This window comes from Phascolarctos cinereus, unplaced genomic scaffold, assembly GCF_003287225.1.
Source record: "Phascolarctos cinereus isolate Bilbo 61053 unplaced genomic scaffold, phaCin_HiC Scaffold_4;HRSCAF=312, whole genome shotgun sequence".
Taxonomy (NCBI): Eukaryota; Metazoa; Chordata; class Mammalia; order Diprotodontia; family Phascolarctidae; genus Phascolarctos; species Phascolarctos cinereus.
In genome coordinates, this window is record NW_027555847.1 from 547,567,477 (window position 1) to 547,595,339 (window position 27,863).

A 27,863-nucleotide genomic window follows, 5' to 3' on the forward strand; every position below is an offset into this window, starting at 1 on the left:
AAGGTAAAAGACAATCCCTTACAGATCCTCTCCCATTCATAACTTCCCTTTCACCGTCAATCAATCAGTCAGTCAAGTTACTAAGACCTGTTAAGTGCCAGGCACTGTACTTAGTGCTGGGGAGACAAAGAAAGGTAAAAGACAATCCCTGTTCTCAAGGAGCCCACCATCTAATGAAGCACTGTCTGATGCAAATAAGTATACACCAACAAGCTATCTACAGGATAAATTAAGAGATAATCAACAGAGGCAAGACAGTGAATTAAGGGGAATCAGAAAAGGCTTTCTGTAGGAGGGGATTTTAGTTGGAACTTACAGGAAGCCAGGGAAGGCAGGAGGCAGAGATGAAGAAGGAAAACATTACAGGTATGAAAACGTCCAGAGTTGGGTGATGGAGTATTTTGTGTGAGGAACAGCAAGGAAGTCCTTGTCTTGAATTGAAGAGTATGTGGTGGTGCTAGTTCTGGTGCTGATGTATAAAGTATAAGAAGACTGGAAGCTAGGGGGTGTGGTGAGGGAGTCTAGGTCATGAAGGCCTTTGCATACCAGGTGGAGAATTATTTATTTGATCCTGCAGATAATTATTTATTTGAACCTGCAGGTGATAGGGAGCCATTGGAGTTTATTGAGTAGGAGAATGACATAGTCAGATCTGTACTTTAAGAGAGATCACTTTGACATCTGAGTACAGGAAACGCTAGAGTAGAGAAACACTTGTGGCAGAGAGACAAGGCTACTGCAATAGTCTATGCATGAGGTGATGAAGACCTACACCCGGTGTGGGGCAGTATGAGAGGAGACAAGGGGGTATATATGAAAAATATAAGGAAGGTAAAATTGACAGGTCTTGGCAACAGATTGTATCTGATATGGGGGGGAGGGGTGGTGAGAGAATGCAGAGTCTAGGATGACAGTTAGGCTGTGAGCGTGGGTGACTGGGAAGATAGTGGTACCTTCAATAAGAATAAGGAAGGCAGGAAAAAGGTAGGGTCTGGAGGAGGAGGGAAGAAATAGTGAGTTCATTTTGCAATATGTTGAATTCAAGCCAGTTCAAAAATGTCTAATAGGCAGTTGGAGATGTAAGACTAGGGGTCAGCAAAGAAGATAGGGTTGAACAAGTAGATATGAAATTGAATTAATTATAAATATATTAATGTATTAATTAAAATATGTATTAACTTTAATACATGGTTGTTGAATTGAAATAGTTGAATTTATAGAAAGAAATAGATAAGAATGGCAAAGGATGAGAAGATATGGAGTAGCTATGATTTGTATTAGGGCAAAGAATGTCTACACTGTCTTTTCTTATGCTATTCCCTATTCGTGTATCTATTTAAACTAGTAGAGTAACCTGGGGCTCAAGATTGCTATTGTAGCCACTTAAGACGTCACACTACCTATTTATGGGGATAGTTTCCTGAACAAACCTATCAGCTCTCAGTATAATTGCTACTGACTCAGTTCATTATTATTTCTCTCCAGGTTCATAAGCATTCTTAGTAGGTATGGATAGATCAGAGATTACTGTCTTTGCACAAATTCTCTCTCTGGCTCATTCTCTACCTCACCTTGAGTTGAAGAAAATCTTTCCTTTTTGGTTGATTTTTCCCTCTCTCAAAGTTTGCACTTATAGGCTTCGAAACAAATGATCATAGATGTTCATACACTTTAATAGCAACTTCAAGTACCATAGAAATTCAAATAAGTATCTTAAGGAGCAGACTTCTGCTGCTGGTTGGGGAGTAGATAGAGGGGTTCCAGTCAATGATCTAAGGATGCAGGGAAAAGGTAGACTGCATTCTGGTAGTCTTTTTTTTTTCCTATGTGTAATCTTGCCTGGTAGGCCTTCTCTTGGGATTCCATTTTGGCTTCCCAAGACTTTAATTTTCTACAAAAACGCCTTGTCTTTCACTCAACTTTTAAGGTTTCATCAGATCATACAAAGAAACATTGTCCACTAACATGCCACTTACAGCAAGCTCAGCCTAAGTGATTCATTTACTGATGAGCAATAAAAGTTAATAATTTTCATGTATATTTTCTTTGTCTATTTACCTTTCTAGATAACATACCTCACCCATGCCTGCATGGATCTCAAATTAGGAGATAAGAAAATGATATTTGACCCTTGGTTAACTGGTCCTGCCTTTGCTAGAGGATGGTGGCTGCTTCACGAGCCTCCCTCGGATTGGCTAGAGAGGCTGTGCCAAGCAGATCTCATTTACATCAGTCACATGCACTCTGATCACTTGAGGTAATCCCGGAAGTCAGTAAAAGAATTAACCTGTCCTTTGGACTTTGAGAGTCAGTCAAACCTTAAACATATTTTCAGTTACTTATGTAGCTGCTGCACACTTTCAATGGGATTCATCTTGGATGAAATGTAGGCCACAATAATGATATTCTATAGGTGTATGGCACCATTATCCATTATGCTTTTTGACAATGATTTTACATATATTCTCCCTCTGTGAGACAGGGTTGAGAAGAAGGAAAGGTGAGGTATGTCTGGAGCAGTTGAAAGTGTTCTATCTCTTGACTCAGAGGAACTCAGATCAAATCTAACCACTGACATTTACTACTTGTGTGTACTTGGGTACATCGCTTAATTTCTCTGTGAAGATAATTTTGATACCCTTACTCAATTTAGTCAATATTTACTCAGATCATTGTGATTTAATGCATGTCAGTGATTATATTGATGATTATATTATTTGTTATTGATTTATAGGACATAGATTTATGCTGTATTAGGTCTGTTATAAGGATTATATTAGCTTGTGTTTCTGTGTTAGTACCTCTTTTATGAGAGAAAATATTTTCCCTTCTCCCTTTTCCTTCTCCCAGTGCATCCCTCTTTGTCACCCCTTCATTTTTTGGGGGGAGGATCATTCCAATGGACTCATATCCATGCCTTTTGTCTATATAGACTTGTTTTAATTGTCCTAATATTGATAAAGTTCTTAGGAGTTACAATCTAGAAGGATGTTGATAGGCTAGAGTGTTGGGTTAAATTGGGTGAAATGAAATTTAATTTGGATAAATATGAAACTTTACACTTGGCTCCAAAAACTCACCTTCATGAGTGCAGAAAGGTGTGAGTGCAACCAGAAAACACTCGTGGGAAAAAAGGATATCTGGGCCATCTGGTTTCTCTTCATCTCTCCTTCTCATTGTCATATTTGCATTTCAGTAGCTTTTGTACTATGCCATTGCACAAAACAGAAAGGTTCCTTTGCTAAGTAATAGATGCAAAATTACCCACTTCCTTCACTGGATTTGTATGAAAACTGTGAATAAGATCAGGTAAACTCAAAGAGGAAGACCTGAAAAAGGATGAGACTGGACTTATAAAGAATATTTTGGCATCATGATCTATACATTTGTCAAAGTCTAAACTCCTTTGTAGCCCACCCTGATAAGAAGGATATCCCACAATTTTAGGAAGTAAGGTACAGACATAAAGAGACTTGTTGAAGAAATTGACCCTGCCTTTTTTTTTTTGGTGTGCATTGTATTAAAAAGGTCTTTAATGAACTGTTGCTTTAAACTTAAAAAAAGAGTCTAGTGACTTTGGTGAACCTACAAGTTATTTTATGAGGCAACAGTGTGACATGGTAATAAAAATATCTGTCTTAGGTTGCATTAAGAATCATAGTGTCCAAATCAAGGAAGGTAATAGTTTCACTGTGTTCTGTCTTGGTCTGGAGTACTGTGTTCTGTTTTGGGCACCATATTTTAGGAAGGACATGGACATCCTGAGTATCTAGAAGAGGGAGACCAGAAAGGTGACAGGGATGGAGAAGGTACATATGGAGATCAGCTGAAGGAACTGGGAATGTTTAACCTGGAGAATGGAAGACTTAGGGGGGACATGATAGATATTGGTAAGTCTAAGAAGAGTTGTCCTGTGGGAGAGATAGGACTTGTTCTAACTGACCTCAACAGGTAGGGCTAGTAGCAAAAAGTGGAAGCTGCAAAGTCTGATCTAGGCTATTAGAGCTGTTCAACGATGCAACAGGCTCACTTGGGAGGCATTAGGTCCCTCTTTGCTGGACATTTTCAAGAAAGACAGGGAATGGTACTAGAAATGTAATTCTTGATCAGGTTATGCATATTTAACTAGATGCCCTGTGAAATCAGGTCTTAACCTTAGATTCTATGATTCCATGGATTTTGTGACCACATCAATTTACAAAACCACCTCTTATGTGATCGCTATCTGTGTTGGTGAAAGAAGTACTCATCTTGATGAAATTAGATATTTTGGAAGGAAGGATTTTTTAAGTACTTACTGTGTGCCAGGCACTGTGCTAGGTGCTTTACAAATATTTTTTCATTTAATCCTTACAATAACCCTGGGAGGTAGGTGCTATTATTATCATCTCTGTTTTATAATTGAGGAAACCGAGGCAGACAGAGGTTAAGTGACTTGCTCAGGGTCACACAGCTAATAAGTATCTTAGGCTAGATTCGAGCTTAGGTCTTCCAGGATTCTATTCACTGTGCCAGATAGCTACCGATTTTAAAGCATTTTTACCAGTTTTGAAGAAAATTACAGACAAGTTAGAACTCAGACATACCTATTTTGATCTTGTTTGCTCCTACTTGATCAAGATGGATTTTTGTTTTGAAAAGTCTTTGCTTTGAAAAAAGCTTGAAAAAAAAATCCAGACATGCTGGATTACATGAAACAGTAGCATCATAGCATCCAAAGTCCACCCTGCTTCTCACAATGTCCTGTTTTGTTGTAACTGTGCACCATAGAAACCAACATTAGAATTATGGAACAATTGGCTCCGTAGTTTGCATGCAATATAATAATAAAATATTACAGCGAAGTTTAATAGGCTTATATAGGGATAAAGGTATTATACTGTGGTGGGGGAAGGCAGGAAGAAAGAAAATTGTTTTATCACACAGTTGCCCTCAGAAAGCACCAAAGGTGGTAAAGAGTGACCTGGACGGAAATATATGGAAATACATCTAGTACATGATTGATTTTTCTTTGCCTGGTCTCCAACAAAATAAAGAGAGAGCCCATTTGTAAGTGGGATCATATCCTTATTTTTGGTGGTATCATTATGGGATCATAGCTTTTGTATGTAGACTAGATCTGCCTTAGTCCAAACCAGCAGGAGGAAGCTGTTGATTTTGTAAAACATAACAACTCCCACCCTCCAAAATGAAGCAAAAAACAATAGGGAAAAAACCAAAACTGTATATTTAAGAAATGAAAATTTAACATTTGAAGATTAATTTTGTTGGGCATTGAATCTGTAAATGAATCTCACTGATGTTGATGTTCATTGTGATTAGTTTTATTTTGGTCCCTCCTGGGACCTGAATCAAAAGTCTCTATTATAGAAAACTTTCAGAGAAATGAAATGTGAAGTATTGTGTATTAAGTATAAATATTAAATAGATGAAAGAAGATTTGGAGGTGGGGCAAGGATGCCTGGAACTCTGATTTTATTTATGTGTGGAACTCTCTGGTTGGAAGACACCTTCCACAAGTGCAGATAAACAAATCCTTTGGGACATCTCCTTTTAGCAGTTTACCAGGCCTCTGAGTGACTTGCCCATGGTCACATAGCTTATATATATCAGAGGCAAAATCTGAACCAGGTTTTCTTGACTTCAAGGATGGGCTTTATCTCTATGCCATACTATCTAACATTAAATAAGGTAGATACGGGCACTAATAAATAACATTAGTTAAATTAGTGAAAAAGAAATTATAATTCAGAATAGATTTCAATCCACATAACTTAATGAAAATCTCAGTCAGTTGAGTTGAAGAATATTTATTGAGCACCTCTGATATGGAAGGCACTGTTCTGGCCACACCATCAAAATATTTTAATACACAAGAATTAATCCATGGCATCAAAAATTAAAGGATTATTTTAAGAACCTTTATTCTCTTGAGGCCTTGGTTTGAAAAAGTGACTGATTTCACCTCATTGCCTTTATTTGATGCTAAAATTTTGCAGAGTAAGAAATCTTTTATAGCACAGTTGGCCACACATTGGACAACCAATAAATATTTTCAGACTAAATGACCTGTATCTGAAATATCGCAAATTCTGATTTGGTAAAGTTAAAATGAAGTTCATATGACCATAGATTTAGAGCTTAAAGGGCCTTTGGGAGTTATCTAGTCTGATCCCCTCTTTTTACAGATGAGACTGAGGCCCAGAGAGTTGAAGTAAATTACTCAGGTTCCCACAGGCAGTAAGCGGCAGAGCTGGGATTTAAACTCAGGTTCTATGACCACAAGCTCACCCTTCTTGCCATTGCTCTACATTGACACCCCAAGTTTGACTGTGTTGTCTGGCTAATAATATTGGCTTTACAATGAGACCAAAGAATAAATACAGATCCTTTAAAAGAAGTCTCTTCCAAAATGAGGCTATCTTATGTGTCTTTCACATCTCAATCCATAGATGAAAATTTCCTCAGTCTTTTGTCCAGGCAGGCCTCTACTGCAGAGGAAAGAAGTTGAAACTAGGGTGTTCTCCATCGGCATTATTGAGATAAGGGCTAGTTTCTATTGCTATTAACCTATAAACCAGGTTGACACATGAATTCCAAGACAGATGATTTGTAAGAGTGGCACCTTTTCCCTGAAAACCTTTCTTGTTATTCCATTCATCTTATGTTTAGATATGAATGGGGTTTTTTTTCTGAAAAATGGGGAAAAAAGTACATTTTTACATGCTTATCCTCTGTGATAATGTATAGAAAGGAATGTTTCTTTCTTATAATGGATATTTCTGTTTCATTCTTTGCTGTTCTCTTCCTGAGCCTAGCTATCCTACTCTGAAGAAGCTTGCTGATAGAAGACCAAACATTCCTATTTATGTTGGAAACACAGAAAGACCTGTGTTTTGGAACCTGAAGCAGAGTGGCGTACCGTTGACCAACATTCACGTGGTACCATTTGGAACTTGGCAGAAGGTCAGACATTTTAGTCTTTTATACACTAAGATGCTTTTTCATGAGGCAATAACTTTAGAACAAACCAAATTAAGAAGATAATTACAACTCTTCACTTGCTTCATGTTGTATAGAAACAGTCTCAAAGTGAGTTTCGGTGTTGGGTGGAACTATACTAAATTAAGCCTTATCAGAGATGAGTTTCCTTTTTCCATATCTGGACAACGGAAATTTATTCAAATTTTAGGGCACTTAATGACTCATCTTTCCCTCAACTGCCAGCCCCTTGGATTATGTGTCCTCCCTTTCACTCTTAATCATTGTGGGATTACTTTTGTTTGCAGTTACTTTTTTCACCTCCCCACTTTCTATTTATTTCTCAACCACTCATAATCTGTTTTTATTTTTGTTCAGACAAGTTTACAAGAATTTCTCTCTTAAATAAAATTAAATCATAATCATCCTATCTAATGGAATTTTCTCAATTATCCTCCTTAACTTCTCTGTAGCATTGCATATAACACATTGCTGGTTCTTTAATCACTCAATTAACACACATTTATTAAGCCCTTACTATATGTTAGTATTAGGTTAAGCCTTGAATATATAAAGAAAAAGCAATAATAGTCCTTGTCATCAAGGAGTTTGTATTCTAAAAGGATACAATCTGTATAAATAAAAACATAAAAGATAAAAAATTGATGGAAGGTGTCCTTAGAGGGGATGGCATCTCTAACTGGGGAAGTAGGGAGGAAGAGAGAGACCAAGAAAGAAGATGGTACTTGGGTTGAATCTTAAAGGAAATCACAGAGTCTAAGAGGTTGGTAGGAATAGCATTTCCAGGCATTGGGAACAGGCAGTGCAAAGGCATAGAGATGAAGTGTCATGTTCAAGGAAAAGTAGACTGATTATGTCTAGATCATACACTATAGAAAGGGAAGTAGAATGTAAGAATATTAGAAAGGCAAGAAAGGGCCAGTTCATGAAATGCTTTAAATAATACCAAAGGGAAGACTTTAAATTTGATCCAGGAGTTAGTAGGGAGCCACTGGAGTTTAGTGAGGAGGAGGATTAAGAGTTGATAATGACATTGTCACACCTACACATAAGGAAAATCATTTTGGTAGTTGAGTGGAGAATGCAGTAGAATAGGGTGATATTTTAGGCAGGGAGACAAAATTAAAAGGTTATTGAAATAATGCAGGTGAGAAACAATGACAGCCTGAACTAGAATGGCGACTGTGTTAGTTCAGAGAAAAGGGATGTATATGAGAGATGTTATAGAGAAAAAAGTTACAAAATTTTGGCAACTGATTGGATATGGGAAGGTAAGCAAGAGAAGATTGGATATGGGAGGGTAAGCAAGAGAAAGAAGTTGAGAATAATACCTAGGTTTTGAATCTGGATTACTGGAAAGATGTTGGTGCCTGAAGGAAAATATCAAAGTTCCAAAGAAGGAATGGTTTGAAGGGAAATAAAATGAATTCTATTCGGGATATGTCGAGTTTGTGATGCCTACAGGTGTCCAAAAGGCAGTTGGTTCTGTGGGACTGAAGCTTAGGAGAGAGATTATAGCTGTACATAAAATCTGAGAGCAATTTTCATAGGATAATAGTTGAACCCAGGGCAGCCGATGATATTACCAAATGAGAAAATATAGGAATAAGAGAGAGGAGGGCTTTGAGGACAAAGACCTAAGGAACACCAATACTTACTAGGTGTAATACAGATGAAGATCCAGCAAAAGAGGAAGGAGCAGTCCAGTAGGAACAGAACAAAAGAATAGTGTGACAAAAATCTAGAGAGGAAAGAATATCCAGGAGGAAGTAGATGTCAGCTTTGTCAAAGGCTGTGGAGAAGTCAGTAAGAATGAAAATCAAAAAGAAGCCATTAGATTTGGAAACTAAGAGATCATTGGGAACTTCAGAGAGAGCAGTTTCAGTTGAACGTAAGATTGGAAACCAGACCACACATCATTTAGAAAAGAGTGAAAGAAAATGGGGCTACTGATTTTAGGTAGCTTTTTCCAATTTATCTGAGGTCAGAAGAAATATTAGATGATTGCTGGCTGACATAGTAGGATCTAGTGTTTTTGTGGGGTTTTGTTTGTTTTTTTAAGGAAGGGGCAATATGTGCATATTTGTAGGGAGAAGAGAAAGCAAGTAGAGCTGAAAAATTGTGAGAGAGTAGAAATAATAATGGAGGCAATCTGCTGGAGAAAACATGAGGGATGATAGAATTGTGGAAATTGTGGGAACCAAACTGACTCTGTCTTGTAAAAGTGATTCCATTTTGAGACCTAAGTTTCATTTTCCTGTAAATTCTATCTGCTTGGTAATCATGGGAATTGAGTGACATACTATTTCACATTCGAAAAAGTCCACTGGCTCCCTCTCCCCTCTCCCAACTCTGGAAACTCACTCATCTCCCTCTCAACTTGGAAAGCCCCTAATCTTTCCTCCAATTAGAAATCAGATTTCTTAATCTTGTATTCTGGTTTATATCCTGTTAATTGTTTTCTTTTAATGCAATAAAAATCTATCTCCCCCTGTTTTCAGGATCCAGTGCCAAGCTAAGAAAGCCTAGTTCCAATCTGTTATATAATTGGCATGCATTGATTAAAAAAAAAATCGATATTCTCAGAAACTCGAACATTTGTTTCCTTAGTTATTTCAGATTTCAGCCATCACATGGGGTGGTATCAAGGACATATGTAGAGGGACTGGCCTTGGCAAGCAGAAGACCTCACTCCCTCCACATTAGAGAATGGAATGAAGGATGAAATAATGCAGATATGAGGTGAGGAGGAGGAAAGAAGAGCAAACCTTTAATGAATTTTTACAAGTATGAGGTAAAATCCTTAGTAGAGAGGGTAGGGAGAAAGGTACAGTGGGAGTTTTAAGGAAAAGAGAAAAGTTTTGGAGAAGTTGCTATGATCAATAAGAACAGAAATAAATTAGGGAAGAGTAGTAGAATTGCCTTGCTGTTATGAGAGGCTGATCAAAATTAGCTAGCATAAAATTGTAGTGGATTCAGTCAGCATAGTTTCATGATTTCTTTCTGGCAAACTGATTGAGTACTAGGAAAGTAGGGTGTTTGAGGAAACATCAACATGTGTGTTGAAATCTACTGGAATGAGGGAAGGATTTGAGATAGAAAGACTAAGCAAGGACTGAACTCAGTGAAGAAAGAAGAGGAATGTCCTGAAGGTGAGTAGATAATAGCTAACAGAATCTGGTTTAGGTGATAGATGTGGATTCAGTGACCCTTAATGGAGGAGAGGTTACTGAGTGATAGTAGTAGAAGGATAATCTGGAAGTGTCACTGGGGGAGTAAGGAATATTCCAATTCCCCTATCAGAACCATTGAGTTCAAGAGAATAAGCAAAAGTACAACCAATATGAGGAAGGGTGGCAGTTTCACAAGGGAGACAGTAGATGGGAGGAGTGGAAACAGGCTTAAGATGGAAGTAATGGAACAGGCTTTCTAGAAGGCACAGTGGATGAAGGAGTCATATCTGGAGGACACTGAAGTATAGGGTTGATGAAGATGGGAATGAGGAAGCAATTAGTTGAGGTTGGTAGATTGTTCTTTGGCAACTGACTGCTTTGTGTTACATGGATAGGGAGAATAGGAAGGGATAAGAATGTATTAATCATTGGGAAATGAATCTAGATAGAGTAGCAGCAAAGTCTGCTGATGAAGGCTGGGGACTATAAGGTTCACAGACAAGCTGTGTCAGTACAGCTCAAACCATTGTGTTGCGAATTGGGGAAAGCCTGTCAGGGTTGTGGCCATAGCTCCATTGTACTTGGGCTAGTTTGGAAACCTAGGGAGAAGACAGGAGGTAATTAATCCTTCAGTGGCTTGCCAGACTCAACCTTGCCAGCTAGAAGGGTCTGCTTGCTGTTATACTCTTGAGCCTGCTCAGAAGCCTAGCTAGGAGGCAAGAGGGGTTAACCTTTGTAACTTTTCCTTCCTTGATTTTTATGACACTGATTGATTCTCCTCCAACGTATCTAACCATTTCTTTTCTAACTCTTTCCTCAAATGTAGATATTCTCCAACATTTTTTCTTCAGTCTGTTTCTCTCCTCTCTCTCACTTGTTGATTTTATTCACTATCAAGGCATTAATTACCTGTGTGTTGGCAACTTCCAAATTCTGATCTCTAACCCCTCTCCCAGAATTCTAGTCGTAAAGTCATAAATGTAGAACTGGAAAGGACCTTAGAAACCAAGTAGTACAACTGCCTCATTTATCTGTAGAAAAACTGATGCTCAGAGAGATTAAGTGATAACTTGCCCAAAGTCACATATTTAGTAAGTGGCAGAGATGGGATTTGAACAGAGGCTTCCTAACTCCAGATAAAGCATTCTTTTCTGTGCCCTACTCTTCTTTCCATGTCCTATATTCCTCATTGCCTGCCGGTCATCTCCCCTTGAGCTTTCTGTCAATGCCTCAAGCTTAATATGGTCAAAATTGAACCCATCTTCTCCCCTAAACCTGCTTCTTTTCCTGACTTCTCTCTTCCTATTAATGGCACCACCAATTCTTATAGTCACTTATCCTCAAACCTTAGGGTCATCTTTGACTCCTCTTTTCCCCACATTCAATAAGCAGCCAAGTCCTACAGATCCTACCTCCAGAATGTCTCGTAGCTCTATCACCTCCTTCCCATTATTTCTACTTCCACCCTAATTTAGGTCCTCAAAATTTCTCTTCTGGATTATTATAATTGCCTCCTGGTGAACTCTTCCATTTCCAGTGTCTTTCAACTCCAGTCCATCCTCTACAGCATTGCCAGAGTAACCCTCCTACATGTAGCTCTGATCACATTATGTCCCTGCTCAGAAATCCCCAACAGCTCCCCACTGCCTACAGATGAGAGGCCCAAATTCCTTAGTCTATCATTTGAGAACTTACCCAACTATACCCCAGTCTACCTTATCTTCCCTTAGTTCACTACTCTCCCTCAGATACCTTTGTTTAGGCCATTCCCTCTGCTGATATTGTTCTCTTACTCTATCTTTTTCTGTTGAAATTTTATTCAAATACCTCTTTCTCTTTCATGGGACCTCCCCTGATATCCAGGGCTGATGCAGTCTCTCTTTCTTTTTCCTGGATTTCCATAGAGCTTCTGTTACATACTTATCATACTCGACTTTGTATTTTATTTTAGTACATTTAATCCTTCCTACCAGGTTGCAGGACCCTCAAGGACAAGGACTTTCATTTTTTTCACTCCCCTCAGGTTACCTGGCAGACAGTAGTAGGTACCTGATAAACAACTGTTGAATAAATGTTGAAAAGCCAAGCTGACAATCATAGATATTGTTATTATTGTTTGATTCCAGGTAGATCAGAATCTTCGATTCATGATCTTAATGGATGGTGTTCACCCTGAAATGGACACTTGCATCATTGTGGAGTATAAGGGTATGGTATCCTTAAATGCTTTTCCAGCATGAGATATATTGTCCATAGAAAGTATCACAGGAACTTCGTATAGATTTTAATCAAATGCAACCTTCCTCTGTTCTTTATTTTCCTAATTTTTATTGGGTGTAAGACATTGCAACCTTCCTCTTTTTTTCTTTTCCTATGTATGTATACAGTGGTGTACATTCTAATCTTAGCCCAAAGACTCCTTTGTTAGAGTAGGCAGATATTCTGTGGAATAAAATCCTGATAATTGGATTTACTCATCTGCTTAAGGTGTTAACTGTGCTAACTGTGTTAACTCTTTTATGTTTTGTATCGAAACCTTTGGCATTTTGCCTTGTATAATAAAATCAGTGACTAGCCCTTTTGTTTGACACTGTAAGTTTAATCCTTTTTTTCATATTTTTGAAAGGAAGAAAAAAAAGTATAACAGTATCATTTATATTTAAATAATGCTCTAAGTTTGCAGAGCATTTTGCTCACAACAACCACCTGAGGTAAGTAGTGTAAGTACTATCCTAATTTTACAGATGTGGAAACTGAGGCAGAAAGGTGGAATGATTTATTAAATCATACACATAGTAATGTGAATTCAAATGTGAGTAAGTTCAATCTTTATCCAGAATTTGAAAATGGGCGTATTCTGACTTCAAGTCAGGGACTTTCCACTGTACCATATTGCCTCTTATTATTATTATGGTTACATAATTTTAAAACTCATACAAACAGTCATCAAGTACCTTCTATGTGTATAGCTCTGTGCTAGGTATTAGAGAAACAAAGATGAAAAAAATTATATGGTCCCTGCCCTCAAGGAACTTACAATCCATTAGAGAGAGAGAAAAATAAGGACTTAATGAGGTAGAGACGAAGATGACAGAGAAGATGGTTTGTGTAAATGCATGGAGGCAGAAAAGGACAAGATGAGATCATGGAGCTAGTAACAGCCCAGTTTCACTGGGACATACACTATATGGAAGGACTGATTGGAAATAAAGCTGGAATGGTAATGAGGAGGGATGAAGTGACTGGAGGCTACAGTGGTGATGGAGGAGATGATACACCCCGAAAGAGAAGTGGACAGGGAGTTACAGGCACACAGAAGAATTGCACAGTTCTGGATAATAGAAGTAGAATGATTGTGGGTGATAATGAGATCAAAAGCATGACTACCTTTTGGCTGGATTGAGGTGAAGTGAAGATGCAGGTGATGGGAGCTCAAAAAACTGATGAGCTGGGAAGCCAAGGTGTTTGAGGGAACATCCATGTTTATATAGAGGTGCCTAAACTCAAGGGTTAGGCTTATGATGGATAAGAAGACTAAGATTCAAGTTCTGAACCCCTTGAGAAAGGAAGGAAAAGGATCTAGGGACAGAGAAGCTACCAGGATCACAATACACAAATTCCTCAGCCTGGCCTTTAAGGTTATTTGTAATCTGGCTCCAATGTATCTTTCCATTCTTAATTCACATTATTCTCATTCAAACACTGTGTCTTCCAGCAAGGTTGAATTATTAGCTGTTCCCTAAACTCCACATTCCATCTCTCCTTTCCATGCATTTGCACAAACTGTACCCCATGCATAAATGGAAAGTAATCCCTTCTCATCTCTGCTGCTCAGAATCCTTATTCTCTGTTAAGGCTCAGCTCATCTGCCACCACATCCAAGAAGCCCTCCTTAATACCCCGACTTAGTGCTCTCTCTCTCCTTAGATGACCTTGGATGTTGTAACCCCCCAATAGGAATGAAAGCTGTTCGTGGGTAGGGATGAGTATTGTTGTCTTTGTACTTCTTCCTCCTCCCCCCCACCTAGCATAATACCTAGCACAAAGTAGACCCCTGATAAATGTTTGTTGAATTAACTAGAATTACATTAAGGATTCAACCTTGAGAATCTTGCCCCTTCTGTTTTTGCCTAGGTCATAAAATCCTCAATACAGTGGACTGTACCCGACCTAATGGGGGGAGACTTCCTGAGAAGGTTGATCTGATGATGAGTGATTTTGCTGGAGGAGCATCTGGCTTTCCAATGACATTCAGTGGTGGAAAGTTTACTGGTAACTTAAATTGTTAAGAATTAGACACACATGCCTTTTGAGGAACCTGTTGAATATGTGTCTATGGGATAGGAAAGGTCCCAACTTGGTTAGTCAACTTCAAATTAAAGCTGTTCATGCACTGATGATGTCCTCCTCCTTGGTGAAATGTGACCTCTCATCACTTCAGGATCACAGATCTAGAGCTGGAACACAGATCTAGAACCTCATGGACCATCTAGTCGAACCTCTTTATTGTACAGATAAATAAATTAACCCCCCAAAAGAGGTTAAAGGTCATATAGGTAGTAAGTGCCAGAGTCAGGATTTGAATTGAGGTCATCTGATTCCAGTGTTCTTCCCACTGTGCCACCATATGGTAAGAAAAAGAGAAATACAATATCAGTTCACAGCTGGTATCATTCTCTCCACCCCTAATCCCCCAAAAGATAGCTATAGCTCAAAAGCAGAAGCACAAACTTTCCAACTCAAGCCATTATAAATTTCTCCCTATTCCTTCCTCAGATGTTTCCCCCTATACCCTAAAAGAAACATGTTGAGGTCAGTTACCAAAGTAAAATCTTCCTCCAAAGGTCATAATTGGAAAGCATGGAACTCTTCCTTTCCTCTACCAACATACACACATGCACCTAGTAGTCTATACCTAGAGATGTTTCAATTGTGAGTGGGTTGGCTCTATTTTCTATAGGTTAGAAGTCAAAGCAAAGATTACTCAGACCTTTCCTTAAATTCTATTCTTTTATTTCATTAAGTCATCCATCTATCCATTAATACATACCTACCACGTGCATCAATGTCCCTGGGGGGTAGAGTATATACATATACATACATACATATATATATATATATATATATATATATATATATATATGTGTGTGTGTGTGTGTGTGTGTGTGTATTTTAAATATACATATATATATACATATATATGTATATGTATATATATATATATATATATGTATGCCACCAAGAAGTTTCTTCTACTTTACTTATGAAATCAGAATGCAAGAGTTATAGTGGTCATCAGAATTAAGCATGCCATGCAGAAGTCTAGGACAGGACTGAATTAACAGTGAAAATCAGAGTCTGTATAGTACTCTGCCATCTGAGAATACATGCTCATCCAGAGACATTTGGGGTTTCAGTTCAATTAGATATTTATTTGTTTGTTAATCTTCCACTATAAGCAATCTGGGAGGCAATATAACATAGTTGATAGGGAGTTGACTGTGTATCTAGGAAGACTGACATTCAAAGTCTGCCCTGAACACCTGCTGTTTCACTGCATAATCGTTTTTTCAGTCCAAAAGCTGGTTTATAATCTTTCATCGTGTAATCATCACATGGTATAATTCTGTTTGTCATGCTGCTTAAAAGGTAAACAGATCAACAATGTATTCACCAGTGGCTTATGGAGACACATTTATCTCTAGTGCTATTGCAAACCTGGAGCCTAGAATTCTCAGCACATGCATTGTCTATGTGCAAACAAACCAGCTAAAGCCCAGTTGTACTGTTTTTATTACATTATATATAATAATATATTATATTATTGTATAATATTATATCATATATAGTAATACATTATATTATTATATTACATATAATAATACACTATGTTATTATATTATATATAATAATACATTATATTATAATAATATATTATATTATTATGTTAAAGCACCCTTCCTTGGAACCAATATGCATGTGGGTGATTAAGAGTTGGGACCTTATACCACATGAAAACAGTCGTCAACAGTTTCAAAAAGATGGAAATTTTGAATGTGATAGATGTATCTGAATATGATACACTGTGGCAGCGCAATGACAAAGTAAACACATCTGATATGAGCGGTGCTGAGGACAGTGTGTCAGATAATGAAACCAATGATAGCAACACAGAATCTTTAGACACAGAATAGGTTTTTTAAGTCTGTACTTCACAACACTGTGGTAAATTTTCTCAAGTGTAATATTTTGACTATAATGCACAAATCAATAATAACTGTGTTAACTTATTTTTCAGACCGGAAAAATGTTCACTAAACTGTCACAAAGAAATAATGTGTGTTGATTTGTGTTATTCAATTTTAACATATATCCACGAGTATTCTGTGTATCCTAATCTTGCACCAAAGACAGTTTAATAATAAATGATTTTTAAGCAATACTGGCACAGGTTTTTTTTAAAGCTTCATATAATGGTCACTTCTGCCGTTCATCTATTTTTACCTTCTGAAATTATTTAAAGCTGCAATCAGCTATTAGAATTATGATTATTACAATATGGAAAAGAATTGTCAAAACTCTTGTCATTACAGAGGAGTGGAAGGCCCAGTTCATTAAAACAGAGAGGAAGAAACTCCTGAACTATAAGGCCCAGCTGGTGAAGGACCTACAACCTAGAATTTATTGTCCTTTTGCTGGATATTTTGTGGAGTCCCACCCATCAGACAAGTATGGCTCATTATATTCAATATCATTTCCTATGAAGTTTTATACCAATGGATAATGAGTGACTCCAAGTGAAAGAGCATGGTATAGTGGAAAGGGTACTGAAATTGTAGCACAGAAAATCTCATTTCAAATGCTGGCTTTTCCATTTGCTACTTCTCAGGCTGTCAATGTTTCATCTGTAAAACAAGGGAGTTAAGCTAGATGACGTCTAAGGTCCCTTCCCACTCTGCATTTTTTGATCCTATGGCCCTAAATGCCACAGAAACCATGAAGAACATGATTAATATAAGGAGCTGACTTTGTGCAAGTTGTTTTATTCTCTGGGCACAGAGTCATACAAATAAGAAGGAACAGAATTAAAATCAAAAACAGTTTGATTCTAAATCTAATGATCTTTCCACACTAGACTGGGCATTTCCTGGATCACTACCTTGAGTTATTTTTTTCATTTTTGAAGTGGCTTTCTAGCAAAGGAAATGTTTTCTTGGGTGTGGTGCTATTAAATGTGTTATGTGGAACATGTATGCTGCCGCGTGCATCACTTTAATCTCTCAGCCAAAAAGAGATAAAGTCAAAATCCTCATAGACCATGCCTGATAGCTCCAATTAGCTCATTCTTCTAAGGGACCTCAAGTTCAAATTTTATTTTCTGGTAAAGAAAGTTACCAGATCATTTCTAAAACTAAACTGTAGCTCAACAGACCCAAGGAACACCTTTTAGCCATAACTGCAGAGTCTCAGCATAGTCTGTGAAGTACAAAACTCCTCAAGGTCATTTCTCCCTTCTTCACACACACTCACACACACCCACTCTGATCTCAAGTAAGGACATGCCCACAGACAATGGGAACAAATTCATTTTGGGGCTCACAAACTACTTTCAACAATACAGGATAAAAAATAGGCTAGATTTTTAACAAAAAAAAATTTTAGCTTCATCTAAATGGGTAGGAGGAGAGAGGGAAGAAAAGATATAGACAAAGTGGGAAGAGTATACGATTACTCAGGCTTTTATCCCAGTCAGATTGTCACAGTCCCTTCTACCTGCCATGAGTGATGACAGCGGCAACCCCAGAGGGAGCCCAGTTATTCTAAACATCCCCTCCCCAAATTGAACAGTCTTGTCTACCATGGCTCCCAATTCTCTTCTCTCCTCCTGAATCTATCTTCCACTCAAGTTCCGTGTGCTAATAGCACAAAGCTGTTTCCTCTCTTTTGTGAGTCCAGTGTGACTGCTTTGTGCAGAAGTGGCACACCTGTCTGATCTCTAGCCTTAGGGGAGAAGAGAAGAGAAGCAAGGCCTTTCTCTGATGAGGCCTTCTATCTCTTGTTTCACATGTTCCCTGAGGGCAGGTTGCTAGGGGCATTCTATCTGTGCCAGCATAAAGACAACATGCTGTTGCCAGTCACATCTCCCTCTGTCTATGTGGAGAGCTTCCGGTTTGATGAGGAGCAAACTCCCTCTTACCATCAGGCCTTCTATCTCCTGCCTTGATATCTCCTGTTTGGTCTCTGGTCTCCTCTTGGAAAGAGTGTCACATTCCACTCATTGGTAAACATTCTCACACCTGGTCATACACTACACATCTCAGTGATTCTGAACACCTCCAAACTCTATACCCTATCCCTCACCACCAAATTCCTTGCTCTCATTCTCCTTGACTCTCCAATACCAAAGTCCAAACCAAACACCATCCACCCCTTCTCCTGAGCCCTCTGGAATGCCTGTTGCATAGGTAACAAACTTCCTTCCATCCTAAATCTTTTCCTCTCCCACTCCTTTAATCTTTTAGCAATCATTGACACCAAGCTCCCCCTGAAGATTCAGACAACTTGGCCAACCTTTACAATATTGGTTATACTCTTACTTATTCTTCTCAGCTCCCTGCTTGAGGAAGGAAAGTTGGAATATTGCTTGCTCCTTGTTAACCACTTTCAGGTTCTTCCCCTACTCCATTCATTCAGTAAGCTCATCTCCTTTGAGGTTCATGCATGAGGTTATATCTACCACCTAATCAAAATCCTGGTAGCTATGGTCTACAGAACTCCAAGTCACTTTCCTTGCATCCTCAATAAATTTAGTACATGGGTCACAATTTCTCTCTCCTCCCCAACTCCTGCCTTTATATTAAAGGACTTCAATATACATATTGACACTCTATCAAATATTGAAACCACTTTGGTTGTTCCTCAACTTATTCACTTCCCACGACCTACTCCTCTCCCTCACCACAACCACACAAAGATCAGATGATCTCCCCCTGTACCCACCTCTCAGATAAGAACCTTTCCTCTTATATTGTACAGAAAAAAATTGAGGCCATTTACCATGAGCTTCCTCTTCTTCCCTCTTCCTCATGTCATATCACTCAGATACTTTTTGCCATTATCTTCTCCTTCAGCCCTGTCTCACATGAAGAGATGGCTTTACTCCTTACTGAGGCCAACCCCTCTACCTGCACAACTAGCTCCATCCCATCCCATCTTCTTGAACAGATTGTCCCTTCTCTCATGCCTACTCCATCACTTAGCTTCTATCTCGCTCAGTCTAATGACTGCTTCCCTACTGCCTACAAACATAGTCATATCTTCCCCATCCTCAAAAAAACTCTCACTTGATCCTTCCATTCCACCTGCCATTCCACATCTCTTTTGCCCTTTGTAGTTAAACTCTTTGAAAAAGCTGTTTACAATAGATTTTCTCTCTTCTCACTCCCTTCTTTATCCCTTACATCTGGCTTCCGACCTTGTCATTCTACCGAGACTGCTCTGTTCAAGATTACCAACGATTTGGATTCCCGAATGCCTTTTCTCCGTTCTCATCCTCCTTCATCTCTTGGTAGCCTTTGACATTATTGATCACTTTCTTCTCTCTAGGTTTTCGGAATACCACTCTTTCCTGGTTTTCCTCCTACCTATCAGACTATTCCTTCTCAGTCTCCTTTGCTATATCCTAATGCAGGTCACACCCTCTAACCCTGGATGTCCTACGGGCCTTGTCCACGGCCTTCTTCTCTTCTCTTTCTATATTGCTTCACTCAGTGATCTCATCAGCTTCCATTGATTTAATTACCATCTCTATGCTGATGATTTTCAAATCTATCTGTCCTGCCCCAACCTCTCTGTTGACCTCTGTTAATCTTTTTTTTTGACCTCTGTTAATCTTGCATCTTCAGCTGCCTTTCAAATATCTCAAATTGGATGTCTAGTAAACTCAATTATGTCCAAAACTGAACTCATTATCTTTTCCCTTAAGTCCTTCCTTCCTCCTAACTTTCTTATTACTATAGAGAGGAACACCACCCTCCAAGTCCCTCAGCTTCACAACTTAGGTGTTATTCTCTACTCCTCACTATCCTTCACCCCTCATACCCAATCTGTTGCCAAGGCCTGTCATCTTTGTGACATTTCTTCAATATGCCCTCTTCTTTCTTCTAACACTGCTACCCTTCTAGTGCAGGTCCTCATCACCTTGCACCTGGACTATTGCATTAGTCTGCTGGTGGGTCTGCCTGCCTCAAGTCTCTCCCCTCTCCAATCCATCCTCCATTCAGCCACCAAAGTGATTTTCTAAAGCACAGATCCAGCTATGTCAACCCCCACCCCTACTCCGTATGTAGAGTATCCTTTATATATCTTGTTTTTACATAGTTGTTTTCTTATTGTCTTCTCTATCAGGCTGTGAGCTACTTGAGAGCAGGGACTGGTTTTTGCCTTTCTCTGTATCTCTAGCACTTCGCATAGGAGGCTCTTAATACTTAATGACTAACTTACTAATCAGTTCAAACCACTATGGCAGCAGGCTATACTGGTAAGGACCCTGGATTTCTAGTCAGAGGGCTTGGGTCCCATCTTTGCCACTGTCTATATGATTTTGAGCAAGTTTAGGTATAGGTTAGATTTATAGCCTCTGTGGTCCCTTCCAACTCAGAGATTCTCTGTCCTAGATTCAAATCCTTGCTCCTCTTAATCACTACCTACGTGGCCTTGGAACAGTCACTTATCTTCTCTAAGCCTCATTTTCCTCATTGGTAAAGAGGTTGAACTAAATTATTCTTCCTTTCAGGTTTCTTCTAGCTCTCAGTATATGATCTTATGACCATGTGATTACAATGGACAATAGAAGTTTAATACAACCACAATTAATAAAATTATTAGGCATCTTCCCTGTTTAGAGATGTTAGCCCAAGGGTAACTTTTACTTTTATCCATCAAAGGAAAAAATATTTTTTGAAAGAAATAAAACAAAACATTTTTTTCTGTGATAATACTAATCTACCAGTGTAAGTCAGTATGTTAGTTCCTTCACTGTGAGAGTGTGTTACTCATTTACAGGTACATTAAGGAAACAAATACCAAAAATGACCCAAATGAACTCAACAACCTCATTAAAAAAATCTCTAATGTTTCTACATGGACCCCTCAGCCTGGTGCTGTACTAGACCTGGGGAGAATGCTGAAGGATCCTACAGACAGGTAAGATTTAAATTACTAACAGAGTGGGGAAAAACCCATTACTGCCACTAGCACTGAGTCATAGCTCATCTACTATGACAATCCCAGATACGCAGCAATCACTTTCTCAGTGGCTCTCATAATCAAAATAATAGTAATAGTAGTCAAAATTAATATAGAGCGTAGTAGATAGAGCATGGGGTGGGCATTAGGAAGACTCATCTTCTTGAGTTCAAATCTGGCCTCAGATACATACTAGCTATGTGACCCTGAGCAAGTCACTTAACCCTGTTTGCCTCACTCTTCTCATCTGTAAAATGAACTGGAGAAGGCAATGGCAAACTACTCTAGTATCTTTGTCAAGAAAACCCCAAATAGGGTCATGAAGAGTTGGACATGACTGAAAAATGACTGAACAGCAACAGATTACAGTTATGAAGTGCTTTATAATCATTACTTTATTTGACCTTCCCAATGAACTTGTGAATTAGTGCAAATGTTATTTACATTTTATGGATGATGATAAAGGAAATCAGAGAGGTTTAATGACTTTATCCACGTCACATAGCTAGTAAGAAAGAGAGCCAGACTTTGAGCCCAAGTAATGTACCTTAAGGTTGGCTTTTTCCTCTATACCATGATTCATTCATTCATTCATCTGACAAATATTTAATAATTGCATAGCATTGTGCTGGGTCTGGTACTGTCATATTTGACACATGGTCTAATTTATCTAGTAAGTATATATAATGTGATTGCTGCATTCAAGACACTGTACTGGGTGCTGGGAGCACAAAGACACAATGAAAAACAGTGCCTGGCCTCAAGGAATTTATGCTACCTTTTGGATTAAGTTAGAAGGTCTCTAGGGATCTCAGAGACAGACATTTGAAGAGAAGTACTTTTTCTCATTCATAGATCATAGGACTTAGAGCCATTAGACACTGAGTGACTATTTAGTCCAACCCCCCCCCCCCAACTTTACAGTTAAGGAAAGTGAGACCATTTGAGGTTAGGTGACTTGGTTAAAGCCATACAACTAGTAAGTAGAAGAAGCTGGGATTCAAACTCAGGTCCAGTAATTCCAAATATGGGTTGTTATTGTTGTTGTTATTTTAGTACACATGACCAGGTTTCTATGTCAATGTGAATATTATCCCACTACCTTGCATTCTCAAGCATGCATTCCTTCAGACCAACACCATTTCCCCAAGACAGGTCCAACAAAGAAAGGAGAGAAGCAAAGATTCCAGCACCTGCTGCATAGCAATAATGATAGCTGGCACATGCATGGTGCTTTATAATGTACAAAGCACTTCACATAACATTATCTTATTTGAGTTCATTGATTAAATATCCCTTAGCACAATAGAAACCAGGCTAGAAATAATAATAATAGCTAACATTTATAATAATATATTATAATTATTGTGTTATAAAATTATATGTGTAACATGTTATAGAACAATAGTATCGTTATTATAAATGGCATTTATGATAACATTTACTTGCTGTGTGTCAAGCACTCTGCTAAACCCTTTACAATTACTATCTCATTTTATCTTCATACCAGCTCTGGGAGATAGGTGCTATTATTATTCCCATTTTACAGATGAAGAAACTGAGATAAACAGAGATCAAGTGACTTGCCCCAGATCACACAGCTAGTGTCTTAGATCACATTTGCAATCAGGTTTTCCTGACTCAAGGCACTACCAGCTTGCCTCAATATTATAATTCTGTTGATATTTTCAGCATGATCCTTTTCTTGTTTCTCATGCTACTATTAGGCTTGTACTAACGACACAATGAGAAATATATGTACCCTCAAACATACAGACAGACACATTTTTGTAAAATAAAAATATTTGCAAAGCATTCCTCCAAGGCTTTAATAGCATGCGCATTTTTTAAAAATCCCAAACCAGAATTAGACTCTTAGCCTTTAGAATTCATTCATACTTATGATTCTTTTTGTAGAAATGTCTAATTAAATCAAGTATAGGTGTCTCCATAAAATGCTCTGCATTCGTAGGCAGTTCTAAACTGTCTACCCTGAGGGAGGTGAGCATTAAACAGTTGTGATGGGAATCTTCCATTTCTTCCTAATTACATTTTATTATGCCATTTCTCCTGGATATCTGGCTGACTCCTGAAACCTGTTTCCTATGAATATTAACCTCACTTGGCTAAAAAAAGATCTGACTCATGGAATAATAATATTAAGGGAAGACTTTTGACATTCCTAAGAGAAGAATGAGAGGAAGAAAGGAATATAGCATCTTTAAAACACCACCCCCTGCCCCTCCTCCAAAAAAGATTTTATTTGTGGAAAAACTTCCCTGAGCAGAGTCTTAGTGACATGTAAATCTTTTCCTCTCAAATAGCTCATTCTGTGTCAGGTGAGATTGCTAGAGCTAATAGTTCTTGCTCCACATCCCCTATACTCAAAATATGGTATTTTCCTTATAGAAATTACTTCCTATTCATTCAATAGTGACTCAGTGAAATTGCTACTGGTAGAGATTACCTATCACTGAGTAAAATTTCCTTCTTCACTCTGGACAGTAGGAGCAATGGTGTTTACTCCCTGTCTATGAGGTGGGATGCAGACAGGTGGCAGTGATTGGGGCAATTAGCAACAATAGAAGGAAAAACCCATCTTAGAAAAAGAAGGCATGGATCTAGAGTCATAATCCAAGAAACTAAATAGGAAAAAGGGAACAGGTAAAGCCAGAACTCAAGTCTAAGTCAAAGGTTGCGAATGGAGCTCATTGCTATAATATAAATCTGGGGGATCAGTTTGGAGGTAAGGATAGCATACTGTGAAAGAGAGTAGTATGTACTGGAGAAAGGATAATTTAGTTGCATCCACATTTTCTCCCTAAAGTAGTATTCTGCTGTGGTATTGACATGATAGTTATATCCTTTCATCTTTCTGTTGCATTGCCCTTGCTGTCATTCTGGGCCCCCATCTCTACCCCTAGAATGCTATGACTTGTTATAATAGCATAAGATGAAAACCTTGACTAATTTGAGAACACATGTGTACATTGTATGGTAGACCAACAGGGCAGTAGGGTACTGGTACTACACAATAAGATTGTTTAAGGCTGGAAGAGCTGTGACATAGTTATCACTCCTCACTCCTTTTCTTGACAAATAGTTCTATTTCTCTGATGAAGAGGAGCAAAGTAAGCCCAATGAACCTCTTCTGCTAGCTCTTCTTCCTTCAGGAACCTCTACAGGAACCATTTCCCAAGACCCAGGTTAAAAAGTAGATCTGGTCAGCTAGAATTTATATGTCTGGGATTAGACTAATCTTATAGTTGTAGGATTCATGTAGGGGCAATTTTTATGCTTCTGACAGTGCTAAAAGTATGCTAAAGGTTCTAGTCCTGGGGAGGGAGTTCTGGTTAGGGAGTCATAGTTGAATAAATATGGTACATTTCTATTTCTAGCAAAGCTGCCAGTCAAGCTAAGGTTAGTATATGAAAAACAAAGTGAATGTCTATTGTTTTGACCATTACCAGGGAGGAACAGGGCTGTAGAAGTACTCAATAACTCCCATAAAGTTCTCAGAGACCTACAGGGCCACCAGTTCTGAGATCCATAATATTAGGTGGTTTGTCAGTTTGATTTTGGGGGCCAAGAACAGATGGACAATAAGGTTTGATCAGTTTGGGAACGTGGTGTTGTCACAGGTCTCCCATGCTGCTGTGGATAAGCTGGCCAGTGGCTGGCTCTATATCTTGTTAGTACTTGGGCTGTATTTGACAACCCCCTAAACTATATAACTTTCCTTTGAACTCATAGTAGGTAGTTAGCATGGTGCAGGTGCACTTATGATCTTGAGCTTTTTGGTTTGAGAGAATTCTGGAGGGATCAGAATAGCTTCAACCATGGCTAAAAATAGGATTTATTGTGAATAAATTACCAAGTGAGCACAAACTGGTTCATGACAATTCACACCTAGGATAATTCATGATAGGTGGGATAAAGTGGCCATACTTTCCAAAAGATGATCCACTTAGGCGGGGCTGTTCCCAGACAAGTGTTGACTTGGGGCCTGAAAGGAGCTGGGATAGTCTAGCTACCAAAGGCTTTTATGTTGCTTGAGCTCCAAGAATAGGAGTTACCCTTCTTTGAATCATGGCCTCCTTTGGTGAAACTGATGGATGCCTTTTCAGAATATGCTTTTAAATACACAAAATAAAATACAAAGGAAACCAATTATATCAAAATACTTATAAAATACTCATTAAAAATTTATAGCCCCTCTCCCTCAAAATCTACCAATGGCTCCCTGTTCTAGAAGAACCACCACACATTGTCCAACAGAGAGCTCTTTCCCATGGTCCCACAGGTAGCCTCTCCTGTCAGGTAGAATAGATAACTGTGGTCTAGGCTTTGGGCACCCCAGGGTACCCAAATACCTAAACATAAACAATCTGGATTAGCACAGAAATCCTAGAAGTCTTTTGCTGGCTCAATAAAATGATCTCGGGGACTCACTATGCGGTGAGTAGATAGTACAGTGGGTTCTGTATGCTCCCTAAAGCATGCTGTCTCATTCAAAGACTTAACAATCTTCCTGAAGAGTAGCCTGTTCTGGAGAGATGTGGTCCACTTGGTATCTCAGATACAATAGGCACCTGATGTTGGTTGAACTTGAACACTGTAAACTTCATAGCATTCGGAGCAGCATCTCTCTTTGGAGATAGAAATATTCCCATACATATACACATATACATACACATACATGTACATATACATATGGAGAAAGAGATAGAGATATATGGAATGCCCTAAAAAGACAACTCTGTATCCTCCTGAAGACTAGTCCTTTAGCTTTAGCTATTGCCATCAAGGAAGTGATGAAACATTTTTCGTAGGGGAATAGAGCAAGAATAATGGTTTAGACATTGGGAAACTTGGCTTTTGGAGATGATGAAAGATGCGAGTAGAAATCTGGATAGCAGCTGGATGTGAATTCATTATTCCTTGAGTCTGAAGTAGCTAGACTATATGCAAGTCATCTAGTAACATCGTTATTTATGCTGTCACTGAAATGGGTCAAATAAATTCTGATACGCAATATTAAATTGACCTTTTTGTTGCTTCCTCTCCTCTCTTGTCCTTTCCTCTCCTCCTCACCCATCTCCTCCCTCCCCCTCTCCTTTCTCTTCTCTTCTCACCTCCCTCCCAGCAAGAGCATCATAAACCCTCCATCTGGGACTAAGATTTATAAAGATTCTTGGGACTTTGAATCGTACTTGAAAACACTGAATGATGCTATAGAAGATGAAATATTTCTTCGCTCATCCTGGATAAAAGAGTACTTCACTTGGGCTGGATTTAAGAATTACAACCTTGTGATCAGGGTATGGCAATAAGGAGTGCTACTATTTATCTTCTGTTTTCTATTAACTTTTATTGTGCTCTATATAGTTTCCATTGGTTTAAAACACTCTAATTTGTTTTTCACTAAGCATTTCTTGTACACTGCACCCAGTTCCTTATGCCCAGGATAGCTTCCTCTATGACTGTTGAATTTCTGTTCATCCCTTAAAGTCCAGCTGAAATATCACTTCCTCCTTGAAGCTCTGTCTGACCTCTCTCCCCTTGGCAATGATCTTTCTCCTCTCAGGCTTCACATAGCCCTTTGTTTTGTACCTTTCCCCTCATTCCCTGCCCCTGCCCCCGTTGGGTGTTATTGGATATTATAGCTCCCCACAGGTGTCACTACCCTTAAAGGACTGTAAGCTGTATGGGGAAGAGACTGCTTCATGTCTAAACTTTGAGACTTAGCCTAACCCTGCCTCTCCCTCAGTGCCTAGCACTGTGCTCAGAGACGTGGTAAGTACTTGATGCTGGTTGAACTTGAACACTGTAAATTTCATAGCATTTAGAGTTGCATCTCTCTTTGGAGATAAAAATATACCTATAGACTTTCATATATATATCCATATGGAGATAGAGCTGTATGATGTGTCCTGAAAAGACTTCTCTGTAGTCTTCTTCATGCTCTTCTAGACTAGTCATTTAGCTCTAGTCACTGCCATCAAGTAAGTGATATTTTTTGTAGGTAGATGATTAAGGGTAATGGTTTACACATTGGGGAAAGCATGGCTTTTGGAAAACAGAAAGCTAAGAAAGCCAAGGTTTCACAATTTCATATATAAAGACTTTTTAAAAAATTATTTAAAGACTAGGTCTCTCTATTGCACTCAGGCTGGAAATAAGGTAGCCATTCACAGGCCTAGCCCCATTGCTATGGATGATTTGACCTGGGCTGGTTTGCCTCTCCTTAGGAAGCCTGGTCGTATCACCACCACCTCAAACACACACCAATTTGTGCACTATGTTGGTGCCAGGCATAGTACACACAGCTCACAAGCTTTAACTCTACTGAAGCTCAGAGCTCCCAGAAATCAAGCATCTTTCATACCTAGCCTCCCTTGCAGCAGGAATTATAGGTCTGCCCAATAACACTACCTCCCT

The 27,863-nt window shown here is 38.7% G+C and overlaps 1 protein-coding gene across 5 annotated transcripts in view; it reads left to right on the forward strand.

Moving 5' to 3' along the window:
- LOC110208732 (cytidine monophosphate-N-acetylneuraminic acid hydroxylase) overlaps nucleotides 1-27,863 on the forward strand; it is a 92,125-nt gene that overhangs the window by 48,040 nt on the left and 16,222 nt on the right. For 4 of the 5 annotated variants that reach the window (XM_020986862.2, XM_020986865.2, XM_078153561.1 and 1 more), the window contains 7 exons: nucleotides 2,067-2,257; nucleotides 6,819-6,966; nucleotides 12,302-12,383; nucleotides 14,310-14,447; nucleotides 16,769-16,904; nucleotides 21,240-21,380; nucleotides 26,569-26,743. In XM_020986862.2, coding sequence (XP_020842521.1) covers nucleotides 2,067-2,257; nucleotides 6,819-6,966; nucleotides 12,302-12,383; nucleotides 14,310-14,447; nucleotides 16,769-16,904; nucleotides 21,240-21,380; nucleotides 26,569-26,743 — 1,011 coding nt within the window. The remainder of the gene's footprint in view (nucleotides 1-2,066; nucleotides 2,258-6,818; nucleotides 6,967-12,301; nucleotides 12,384-14,309; nucleotides 14,448-16,768; nucleotides 16,905-21,239; nucleotides 21,381-26,568; nucleotides 26,744-27,863) is intronic. The other variant, XM_020986864.2, reaches the window with a different exon arrangement.